Raw genomic sequence first — 13,160 nt, 5'->3', positions numbered from 1 at the left:
ATTCACCCTAAACACTGGCTCAAGGCAGATGCGCCACCAGCACCTTGGAAAGTGGGGAGATAAGTCTGCCTCTCCAATCTATCCAGGCACTTTGTGAGGGAGACCTGGGTCCCCTTGGCCAGAACAGCTGGTGAATATTAGGGCAGAATATTCAATATCTGGTCGACAGCTGCCATGTCCAGATGTCATCCCCACAGTGGTAATGACCTTCTCCTCCTGTCTTCTGGGAGCCACAACCTTGCCTGATGGTGACCAGGAAATGCTCGGGGTATAAAAGGTACTCACTTGCATGGAGAAGGACCCTCCCATGGAAACTCCCACCCTGCACAGAGTTCTGCAGCTCTTGGACAGAACTGCCGAGGACACCCTTCTAGCCCTGCACTTTCCTCCATGCTGCTCCCAGTGTACTTGGGGCTCAGGATCCCGGACCTGACCCAGTGGGGTCAGATGTTGTCTCTTCAGGAAGGCCTGCATTACCCACTGGGCACAACACACTTTGGTCTCCTACCTGGTGGCTCTCTCTAAGACCCCGAGCACTAGGGGTCTGGACCTTTTCTGAATGGGTGCTTAGCTTGAGCTGGATAGGTACAGAGGGGCCTCAGGACCAGGCTGAAGGATGAGGCAGCCCAGGATTTGGACAGAGCTGGCTGGGCTCTGGAGTGAGCTATGCTTCCGCCCATGTCCTGTGATGCTAAATATAGCGTTCAGGGAGGGGAGTTTCCGGTTACAGCCCCCCCAACCCCAAGCCGGGAAATCGATGCCAGCTCCATTAGGCCCATGAGTGGTGCCTGCTGACCTGCCCGTCAGGCTGCAGATCTGAGTGAGGGACTGGACTCTACCCAAACCTAGGTGCCCTGACTCCTAACCCATCCTTCAGGCCACCAGAGCCCTCCCCCACTAGAAGCCCCTCCGACAGCAGACACCCAAGGGCAACCCTGGGAGCCACAGGATTCCAATGGTGGCGTCGAGCAGCTGCAGAAAGTCAGGGAAGGGCATAGATATTATAGACTCCTGTCCCGGAAACATTAGGGTGAAGCAGGGTCACTGTGCCCCTTCCCCTCCCCCGCAGTTAGGTCCTGCACACACACTACACACCTAAGGACCCTTCACTAAAAGCTGTGTTGCTTGTCTGACCAGGCCCCACCTAAAGCTGCAAACATTTGCATACAGGTGGTGCTATGTGAGCAAGGCTGCCTGTCACAGCCTCCTGGGGTGGTGCCTCAATGTCACACCCACCTGGGGCACAGGGAGCCGGTGTCCCTCCTCTTCCAGGGCGGGGCAGGGGACTATAAGAGGAGAGAGAGCAGCCATCCCACCTAGCATGCTTATCTCAATGTCGACAATTAGGACTCCCAACACGTCAGCTTCTGGGCTCATCCAAGGGTTAGCTAGGACACAGAGCCCTAGGACATGCTCAGATAACTCATCACCTGAGCTCCACTGTACTGACTGATAAGGGTGGGAAGGGATATACGCCCCCAAGCTACCTCATTGCCTGGGGAGGTGGGGGAACAGTAATCAGTGGTCCCTGACCCAAGGAAGTCATACAAGATGCTGACTGGAGGGTCTGAAGCTGGGCCACTGTTCCAAAGCCTGACCTGAGCCAGATCAACCAACTGATCCATCCCTCAGACATGGGCTGTCCTCCAGCGCACCTTTCACAGACGGGGCCTAAATGTGCCTGCGGCTCACGCAGCTGGCTGGGTGGGACAGAGTGCTCTTTGATCTATGCGAGACACTCTGGGGACCTGTAGAAGGGCTCTAAGCTATGCATGTAGCCCTACCCTCAGGCTAGAGAGCCATAGGCAGCACTATGCGCTGTCACACTCCTGAGGCAGTTCTGCGCAGGAACCAGGCTGTCCACGCCAAGACAGCTGCCCTGGATCCCCATGATGACCTAACCTACACACATTACTTATGTCCTGCGGGCCAAGTGAGGTCCCCTCCCAACTTCCGATGGCCCAGAAGTCCATGGAGAGGGTACTGGAGACACCAGATAGAGAACATCACCAGTTATGAGTTCTTGGACAGTGGGAGTGTGGTTCTAGTCCAGCCCCAGGCATGGCAGGGAGTACGCACTCTCTGGGATGGACAATACTGTGTCCAGTCTGTCTCTACTCCAGCAGACACATTACACATAAGAATAATTAAGAACATCTTAATTAATGCCTTATAGACATATGTCTTATTAGACAGACACCATAAGTCATAAACCTTTCTCTTCCATATGACTATCCCTCTCCACATTGGGTCTATATATCTACCATTCTCTGTGAAACCAACTGCCCACCCACCTACGCCCCTCTTCTCCATCTGGGCTCATTAAACTTGGGGGTAGCTAATCTGAAACTTTATCAGACATCCAAGGCGCAACGACGTCGCCTGGTCCCCTCATGAGCTGGCTATTCTGACAATACCCCAGGCTTGTCATGCCAGCCATCTGCCTCCAAGAGCATCCACCTGCACCATCAGAGGAGAAACAGAGGGTTTCTATGGAGACCTTGCTACCCTCCAAGATATTGTCCCTCACCCCAGGTCACAGCGCTCCAAGCCAGCGGACATCGGTAAAGCTTATACAAGCTTTATTGAGTATGCAGGGCAGGAGGATGAGTGGATGGGCTAGGCCTGCCCGGCTCCAGGGCCTCACTGGATGCTCAAATGGGGAACCACCTGGCTAAAGAACCAAGAGATAGCAAAGATAACACCGAGCGTCTTGGGAATGTCAGGGTTGTCTGCGAAGGCCTGGGCGTCATCCAGACTCAGATGGATCACTTCGATGAGCTCTCCCTCCTCAGCCAGGCCCCCACCAGAACCACGTCGCTGGGCATCTGTCACCTCTGCGTAGAACATGGTCTGCCTGGAGCCAGTTAGTCCCACTCCAGACCTGTCAGGTAGGACAGGGAGCGCTGAGACGCCAGTCTGGCCCTGCCAGACACCCTGCTTCCGTGCTCCCTGCTCTGGCTTTCTGGTGCGTAGAACTCTGTGTGTAGCTTCACCCTTCCCAAATACCACTCCTGGTGGGCACGTCCCCATGTAATCTGCCCCCGACAGTGAGCGAGCCTCAGGCATGCTGGGCATACCAGCTGTCATACGGCAGGGGTAGGCATGAAGGGCACTAAAATGATTTTTAAGATGAATTGGATAACTGGGCTGGAGAGATGTTTTAGCCACCAGGGGCTGGGCTCTTCATCACACTGTCAAGGTGAATATGACATCTGACATTTAGGGGACACAAAAATGTCAGAGGCACCTTAGATATATCATGGACCCAGGACCTGTTTGGCTAGCTGACTGAGTTCATCCTGAGGGAGATACACGGATAGGCCTGGCCTGATCAGGTGAGCTCACAAGACAACTTCATTCTCAAAATTTGACAAGGCCTGTCTGATACTCGCTGCTAGCACAGAGACCAGACAAGTGGCTGTGTTGCGAGAAGACATGTGGCGAGGATGTCTTCATCACTAAGGCATCACTAAGATCTGAAAGTGGTTCCCAGTTAACAGCTAGTCAGGAAATGGCCTCCACCCCGTAGCCACAGGGTCTGCTGCCTTTGCACCTGGATAGGTTGCGGATGTGGCAGGTATCTCTGAACGCAGAGACCCTGAGTAGAAGGTCAGGGACCTTGGACACACACTGTGAATGTACCAAAGCAATGAGGTCTTAAGCAAGCGGTATTAGAATCTGTCACAGGACCTTAGAACCTGTTAGGTTCCTGCCCATGACTCCTGGTGCACAACCAGGGTCTCTGACTTCTATAACTGCTAAACCCAAGCCAGTCCTATCCATATCAGGGTCTTCTGATTGGCTGGGAAGCTGTGGACTGGATGTGGTGGTGAAGGGGGCAGGGAATCTCACTGCAGGACAGTTCATGGAGGCAGGGACAAGCTGGAAATGCTCAAAGCCCCAAGAGGAGGACCGCCACCCCAGATTGAACGTGCCCAGCTACCTCCTTCTCCCCACAGACCCCTACCTGATAACCCATTTTTCTGGTAGTCATGGCTATACCTGTCCTTGGAATCAGCCAGCCTGTGTAGCCTCCAGCCTCAGTTTTCCTAGCTTATAAGGGAGATAGCTCCAGCCTGTGGTCTGCTCAGGCTAGAGGCTGCCTCCAGCCTCGGCTGGTTCTAATCTCATTCATATCACAAGGTAACAATAGGCACCTGGGCCTAGCCTTCCATGACTCTCAAGGGTGGACCTCTGGGGTCGTAGGCAGGGAACTAGTAAGCAGGTGGGCTCTGGTTTGTTCAGTCCCCCTAAGGGCCACAGGGACAGGTGCTCTGATGTCATTCAGCCTTACCCTCAATCATGCTTCCACACAGCCACACCCTCCTCCTCCAAGTATAAATACGAATAGGCTATTCAATGTCCCACTCACTCACCCACGTCCTAGTATCTTCTTCAGTCAGGACACAGAGAGGCCCTGCTTATGAAACCTCTCAAATACCTGCCAGGACACCTACACAGACACATAGAGACACACATAGACACAGACACACATAGACACACATGTACACACACATACACACAGATGCAAAGACATACACAGACACACGCACAGACATATACACATACACACACAGACACACAAAGACATACACAGACACACACACAGATGCAAAGACATACACAGACACAAACACAGACACATACATATACACACACAGACACACAAAGACATACACAGACACAGAGACACACACATACATACACACACAGATGCAAAGATATACACAGACACATACATACACAAACACACAGAGACACACAGACACATACATACACACAGACACACAAAGACATACACAGACACACACACACAGATGCAAAGACATACACAGACACACAAAGACACACACACATACATACACACACAGATGCAAAGACATACACAGACACACACACATAGACACACACAAGACACATAAACACACAGACACAAAGACATACATAGACACACACAGAGACACACATGCATACATACACACACAGATGCAAAGACACAGTGGCATACACAGACACACACACACAGAGGCACACACATACACAGATGCAAAGACATAGACACATACATAGACACACACAAGACACATACATACACACAAACAGATACACACATGGACATACACAGATACATACACAGACACACACACAGACACACACAGAGACACATATACAGATACAAAGACATACACAGACACATGCACAGACATACAGAGACACATACACAGACACACATACACAGACACACACAAGACACATACATACACACAGACAAATATATACATACATACACACAGACACAAAGACATACACAGACACACACAGAGAGAGATACACAAGACACATACACACAGAGACAGACACACAGAAACACACAGATATACAAAGACACACAGACACACACACCACACACACACCACACACACACACATAGACACACACATGACACATACAGAGACACACACAAGACACATACATACATACAGATATACACAGACACAAAGATATACAGACACAAAGACATACACACATAGAGACACACAAAACACATATGTGCATACATACAGATACATACACATAAACACACACAGAGACACACAACAGACACAAAGACATACACAGACACACACACACAGACACAAAGACATACATGAACACAGACACACACAGAGAGACACACACACGACACATACACACAGAAAGACAGACACACAGACACATAACAGACACACACACACAGAGACACACACAAGGCACAGACAGACACACACACAGACACACACACAGATGCAAAGACATACACAGACACATACACCGACACACACAGAGACACACACAAGGCACATACATACACATAGACACACACACAGATGCAAAGACATACAGACACACAGACACCCACAGAAACACATACAAGGCACATACACACAGACACAAAGACACACAGACACACACAGACACAAAGACACACACAGAGACACAAGACAGATACGTTCATACACACACACACACACACACACACACACACACTTCCCTCCTGCCCGCTGTCCCTGTCTGCCCCCCCACAGGTCACTCCTATCATGGTCAGGCTCCTTAGACACCCCCACCCCCACCCCCGCCCTAAACGCTGCCATGTTGGAAGTTGAAGGGTTCAGGCATCACTGGCTGTCCCCACAGAGGATGCAGCCTAGGGCACAGCCAGCCCTTCGGAAGTAAGATAATGAACACTCTGGATCCAACATGGTCCAATCACAGCTTGGTGCTACAGCGTGAGGTCAGCAGGGATGAGGCAGGAGGGCCCTGGCTGTGCAGAGTGAGCCAGGAGAGAGGAGGCAGGACTCTGGTCCTTCTTGGTTGGGGGTGGTCATGTGACCTTTCTGCCCTCAGCCCTCAGCAGGGGCCAGGAATCCGCAGGACATCCTGAGGCAAGGGGTGGTGCCCATTTGAGGGAAGCAGCCCTGGTTGGCTGCCTGAGGCAGGCATGAGTGGTTGGCACCTGGGCTTCAGTAGAGGTAGGTCCTTCCTCCTCCTCCTCCTTTCTCCTCCCCAGGACTCGTCCTTCCCTCATTCCGAGCCGCCACCGGCTGAGAACAGAGCTGTGACTCACCCCACCCCCAGCGCCCGCCCGGTGCTTAATCCCACAGGAAGTGGGGCATCTGTCGGCAGCAGCTGCCACCCGGAGGGAGTGGAGCCTAACCCCACGTGGCTGGGGCTGCAGGGTAGGGGCACGGGGTTAGCATGCTCCAGAACCAGCCCGAGGGCCCCGGGTCTGGCCCAGCCTAGGAGCTGAGGCACGGTCCACCAACTCTCTTCCAGTCCCATGCCTGTGCACCCCCACCCCGGGGACCCACTCCCTGATAGCGTCCCTCCCTGCCACGCCTCCTTACATGTAAGTGGCAATTCTGCGCAGATCGCTGGGGACCAGGCGATAGCCGCACTCTTCCCAAGCCTCCTTACAGGCCGCTTCTTCCAGTGAGAGCTCAGGTTGGTCCACGATGCCCGCGCAGAGTTCCACCATCACTCCCGCGGAGCCAGGCAGTGTTCCCTGAAGTTCTCTGGGCTGGTCCTGGGTTACAGCTGTCAAGGACCCTGGGAAGTGACGCTCTACCTCGCCTGCATATACAGCTGGTATGGGGGGAGCACGGTTACACGGTGATCACCTCAGAGTAATCTACTCTGGGCCAGGCATCTCTTGCTGGACCTCAGTTTCCCCTGCAGCAGCAGCCAGGCCCTCAGGATCAAGGGTCTGAAGGCACACTCTAGTTCCCCAATTCCTGTCCACCCAGCTGATCTCACCTGGCCGGAACTGCTTCACCAACACCAGGCTTCTCTGAGAAGAGTTGAACATGAGAATAGTCACACTGCACAGGGGAAACACACTCAATAAACACACACCCCTCTCCCCAGAGCTCTGGTTCCCATCCTCCTCTTCTCTCTCTTTCCTTGGCAGGCCTTGCTCAGATGGGAAGGCCACACAGTCAGGTGAGCCGACCTGTGATGTTCCAGCTGACAGGATGGGGCAGGGGAGACAACATATTAGGCATCTGGGAAAGTGGAGGCCCCTGCTGGCCAGTTTCCCAACTGTCACACCCCCAAGCTCTGGATCCTGAGGAGTAAGACCAGCGAATCTCACCAGTGGCCTGCCACCAGGGGCCTGGTGTCCCCAGCTATGACCTGACTTAGCCACCAGGCCTCAGGGAGGTAAGAGGCAGAGGCTGGGCTGAGGTGGGAAGTGTTTGAAGACACACCAAGAAGAGCAGAAACCGGGGAGTTCCCCAGTGGCCAGGCCAGCCCCTCTCACCTGTCATGTGTCTTCATAAAGTCCCAGGACTTCTGGACACCATCCTAAAAGAGACAGGGTAGCAATCAGGAAGGGTGAGCGTGTGCCAGCAACAGATGGAGGTGCACGGGCCAGACAGACTCACTGTAGTCACTCCCGGCAGGGTGGCCTGCTGCCCACCTACACCCTTCAGGAATGGGGACTAGTAGCGGGTGGGCGTGGAGGCGACTGCCCAGGAGGTCAGGATAGCCTGATGTTCTGGGAAGGAGCTAGGAGGGTAATGGGGAGAGCAGAGGTGATGCCCTTAGGCAGGGCAGGGAGGACTCCAGGTGGGCAGAGCAGGACCTGGCGAAGCTCCTGTGGCCACTGGACAGCTTAAGCTGCAGTTGTGGGATCTGTGCATGTCGGGCGGATGCTAAATGCTCGCCCCGCCCTGTTTCAGACTCCTGTTGTCTCTTACACATCCCATAGTCCTGCCGCTCCTGTGTGTAGGGTGGCACTCAGGAAATAGGTAAGGTGGGCCCTGCAGTGTTGGGCAGCCAGAAAGGATGCCAACAGGGCTCAGTATACAAGGTTAGGAAGGTTCCACGATCCCCGTCGTCCAAATGCTACTCGGAAAGACAGGCTGTCTCAGGGGGCTGGAGCCAGCAGAGACATTCCCCCTTGAAGGGTCCACCTCTGCCCTCCCCTGCTCAGTCCTCCTCTGGGTCTTCATGAGCCCTGCCCAGCCCACCACAGATACCGGGCAGGGCTCCAACCAATCTACATAAAAAGGCAGGGGCCTTTAATCCCAGGCAGAGGCAGGCGGATTTTTGAGTTCTCGGCCAGCCTGGTCTACAGAGTGAGTTCCAGGACAGCCAGGGCTATACAGAGAAACCCTGTCTTAAGAAACAAAAACAAAAACAAAAAACAACAAACAAACAAACAAAAACAGACAGGGGCTTGGGTCCCAGAGATAGTGTGTTGCCAGGCAACAAAGAGGGAGGACATTGAGGACAGCCACAGAGAGTCTCACGGGTAGAGATCTCAAATCAGAAAGACTGACTGGAGCCTGCAAGCAGAGATGTCCTGGGGGGGGGGGGGGGTAGCAGCAGCCTGGTTTCCAGGGAGAGAAGAGAGCCAATGTCCTGGGCAGGTCAGGCTGTCCAGGAGGCCGTTGAAGCACCACCTTGAGAGGCGAGCCCAGGCCTGCCCGATGTCCAGCCACCCAGGCAGGCTCCAAAGAAGGCCACCCGCCCAGGCTGTGGAGAGCCTGCCTTGCCTGCCTCCAAGCTCTCCTTCAGGTGTCACCCTAGGTGACTTCGAAGGACCCTCTTGACTTGGGATCAAACACTGTCAGAGCTGTGGGTAGGGCCAGAGAAGCCTTGGGAGGAAGAGACGGTTCTAGAATGTAGCAGTGGACACACGCTGCATGGGGCCACTGCTGCTTTTGGTCACGTAAAGGCTGCAGACCCATACCTAGGGCCAACAGAGCCCAGCCCAGTATCCTTCAGCTCCTGAGGAAATGCTTATTAGCCCACCCCTAACCCCACCCCCAGCTATGACTATAGTGGGCCACTGCCTGCTCCGCTGAGCTCGGGTTACCAATGCCATAGCGGAAATGTGCTGGTGGGCTGCCAGCCAAGGCTGCGAAGCCACCCCACAGCACTCCTCAGGAAGTGAGGCAGAGTGAACCTGCCCCGACCATCCACTGCCCACCAGAACCCCAGGCCTGGGTATGAAAGAGTCACAATGGCCACCCCCTGTCACCATCCAGTGAAAGGGAAAAGGAGTGTGACCCCCATGTCTCTACCCTTGCTCCTCAACTGAGCCCAACTGCTCCCCCAAGCCTGAACTACCTCAGTGCACTCTGGGAGAATTCCCTATCCTAGCGGGTAGGAGGACAGGACCTCCACACAGCAAACACACCAGAGCCGAGGGGATTTTCAGGCTGGAAGCCACCACACCGGTGAGAGGAATGGACGTAACTTGGAGAGTGGGAGAGCTGTGCAGACGCCAAGCCCTGGGAGGTTTGATCTAAGCTGAAACCCAGTCAGGGCTACATTGATCAGGTCAGGAAAACAGTGTGTATCAGACAGCATGGAGATTCGAAATGGGCCGCGTGCCAATGCAGGGTGGAGGAGAGGGAAGACCGCGGGGTAAGAGGAAAGAGGAGAGAGAGGCAGCAAGTAGGTCCAACAAACGTCTTCTGTGTGCCTACTATGTGCGCCACGATGCCATGTGAGATAGCTATGTATGGCCCTGTTGTTCCGGGAGACACCTGGGAGCTAGCTGCAAAAGGCTGAGCTGAGAAGGCTTCTTCGTCGCAGCAGACTTTCTGCTACGGCTTGAAGGAGGCGCTAGAAAGAAGGCGCAGAGGAGGGTATCTGCACATGTGGGGTTCCCCAAGAGTTCTTCCTGCCCTGATACCAGAGTAATCAATGGGTCTGACTGCATAAAAGCATGGATGGGCGGTCAGAAACGGAGGGCCAGTCAAATCTTCCTTGGAGGAAACAGATTCTCCTCGCTTGTCCTTCCCTGGCCATTCCGGGTTGACTGACCGGCGGTCAGGACTGCAGGAGGGCGGAGCTCAAGCTCTGAGAATCCGCTCAGGGCGGAGTCCTGAGCTCGGGGGCGGGGCCGGGGACGCAACGCGGAGGGGAAGGGGGTGAGCGCGGAGACACGCGAGCGGGGCGGATCACCTGGCGGTAGTGCAGCGTGAGAGGCCGCAGGTAGGGCGAATGGGCGCAGAGGCCCACGGACACCCCGTCGATGCGCTCCATGGTGGCGCGGAGCAGAGTCTTCCGCGGACCGAAGTAGGCGGGCGCGCGGCTACGCACTTCTGGGCATGCCCAGTTCACGCGCGGGGCGGGCCGGAGGGCGGGCCACAGAGTCCAGGTAGCACCTGCGGAGCGCTGCACGCGAGGGAGGAGCTCTTAGACAAGTCCCCAAGCCGGCATTAAGGGGGACGCGAACTGTGAAGGGTGGAGAAGGGCTTCGTGGTACATGAAGTCTCCAATGGGTAGGAATCAGAGGGGATCACAGGGGTAGGAGAGCTGAGCGGGAGTCTGTCTGTCCCGGGTTAGTAACAACCTCATCCCCTTCCCAAATCTGGGGAGCCAGGGCGACCACTGGAGCGTACAGAAGGGGAGAATAGGAAGAAGACAAATCTGAAGAGAAAAGTCTGGTGAAGGAAGGCCCCCGGGGAGGGCCTCAGCCACATAGAGGCTGACCTGACCCTGTCTGAGCGAAAGTGCGATTTCCTGTCTCTGACCGTTCTTCACAGAGGCCGTGTTGCTCGTTAGCACACTGCACACATCCCACGACAGCTGGTCAGGGCCTCAGACCTGCTCCAATACAATGTCAATCCAGATACATCCAAAGTTCCGCGCCACTCCAGATTCAAGGGGAGATGAGTGTACTATATAGGACATGTGGTTCACAGAGAGCCTTCATGAAGACTGCACACCACACACACACACATCCCTCTCCTGAAGTCCTGGACTTTCCAGGATTGGCCTGGCCACCTAGTGTCCTGGAGGTCAGGGTAACAACCAACCAAGAGCTCCTCTAGTCCCTGCAGCCAAAGCCCTCATAGGTGTCTTCCTCTATTTCAGAGGCCTCCCTAGAGTGTAGATGATAGGGGCCAGTCACAGAGTTCTTACTGCTATAACCAGTAGTTCAGGCACAGACAGATGTTAAAGGGCCCAGAGTCACTGGCCAGGGGCTCCCTGCGCTCCCCCGGCCTGCCTGGGAGGAAAACAGACAGCCCCCACATTTGGATGTTAGTATAAACTGCGGTGGCTAGAGTTTCTGGGATCCCTGGGTCACAGCAAAGGGCTGCCTGTGTGAAGGAGCAAGAAATATGCCTGTCCAGGGGGCGTTAGCCAGGCTCAGAGTGGTGCTGTTAGATAGGTGGCCCTTGTCCCCATGGGAGCAATGCAGCAGCCTGGATGGAGAGGGGTTTTTGAAAGGGGGTGGAGTGGGGTGGGAAGGCACCATGCTGCCACTGCCCCGCAAGCCGCTTCCCAGAGTTCCAAAGGCCCCACTGAACCCATGTCCAGGACAGTGCAGATACCGTGAGACACGAGGCCGCACATCAGCGTTATGAGCTTACATCTGCTGGCTTTCAAACTTCTATAGAGTCAGCTCAGGATGCGGGGGCTCCAACACAATGTCCCTGGCTGGGGTTCAGGGGTCTCCAGACTTGCCTCTCAGATCCTAGAAAGGCCTGGTGTGTGGTCTCTCCCCTTCCTTCAAAACCAACATTGTTGGCTCCCTGCCCTCTGACTATTCCGCTGCTGGTCTCTGGAGTCTGCCCCCATCCTCTCGGGACAATGTGATCACATCTGGGGACCCTCATGACTAGGGACACCTCAGGATCCTCAAGCAGTTACACCTACAGCATTTCTCTCTGCCTCTTTAGGTCCCATGGGAACACAGGGCAGGCGCACAGTAGGGCAGGTCCTATACCCACAGAGCTGCTGGGCGCAGATGGTCTGACCTCTGCTGGCTCAGGGATGGAGGATGCTCTTGGGCAGTGCCCAGGCTGGGTGTGCCTAGATGGGTGCTGGGTTCTGCCAAGGCTCTGTGTTTTTCTAGTGGGGTGGCTAGGAAGCCTGTAGGTCTGGAGACTTAAGGATACTGTACAACGTGAGGATCCCAAGACTGAGGCCTTACCCCGGAGACCAGGTAACTATGGAATGCACAGGCCTCTTATTTTTTGTAAACTGACAGGGCTGAGGCCCCACCTCCAACCTCCCGTGTCAGCTCTGGCAGAGCAGACACATCTGTGAGAAACAGCTACCCACAGCTCTCCCCCATACCATGCCATCCTAAACAACAACCATGCCCAGCATCACTTGCTGCCCGGAGTGTGCGTGTACAAGGTTGGATCAGCTTCCTCCGGCACCAGCAGGCTGCTTTGCTGTCTGTCTCCAGGGGCTCCTTCCACCAACCTGTAGGTCACTGAAGCCTTTATGGGACCTCGCTTCTGTCTGCCTCCCTCGTGCTGGACCAGCGCCTGAGTGTTGTGCTGGCTGGACCTTCCGAGTGCCTGTGTTTGCTTGGGAGTGCCTGGGCTAGGGTTGCTGAGGAGCTGGGGATGCAAGGCCAAAGTCAAAACCCACTCCAGGATGGAGAGAGGTAGAGGAGTGCTGGCCCCCGGGGGTGGGAGGGTGGGTGGGGCTAAGGCTGGTAAAGTTCTTTACCTGTCTTTTTCTGTGTTTGAATTTTTTACAAAACAGACTCCACCCACCCAATGTCCCATTTTTTTCCTCAGTCTTCTGGAGGGTCTGGAACTCCTAACCCATCACCAGCCTCTCATGTGATAGGATTATTACAGTTCTGAGCCACCACGGATGCAGAACAGATGTGTTTGCTGTTGGATGGCACAAGCCGA

At 54.7% G+C, this 13,160-nt stretch overlaps 1 protein-coding gene across 1 annotated transcript; it reads right to left on the bottom strand.

Moving 5' to 3' along the window:
• Window positions 1–2,565: 2,565 nt before the first annotated feature.
• Nudt14 (nudix hydrolase 14) lies at window positions 2,566–10,612 on the bottom strand. The gene is made up of 5 exons (XM_052184894.1): window positions 10,462–10,612; window positions 7,802–7,845; window positions 7,297–7,361; window positions 6,888–7,125; window positions 2,566–2,884 (listed from the first exon to the last, which is right to left on the bottom strand). The coding sequence occupies exons 1-5, from the start codon at window positions 10,540–10,542 to the stop codon at window positions 2,644–2,646; spliced, it is 669 nt and encodes a 222-aa protein (XP_052040854.1). The 5' UTR covers window positions 10,543–10,612; the 3' UTR covers window positions 2,566–2,643.
• Between the last annotated feature and the right edge of the window lie 2,548 nt (window positions 10,613–13,160).

Source organism: Apodemus sylvaticus, chromosome 6, assembly GCF_947179515.1.
Source record: "Apodemus sylvaticus chromosome 6, mApoSyl1.1, whole genome shotgun sequence".
NCBI lineage: Eukaryota > Metazoa > Chordata > Mammalia > Rodentia > Muridae > Apodemus > Apodemus sylvaticus.
This window is presented reverse-complemented; position numbering and strand designations above follow the sequence as displayed.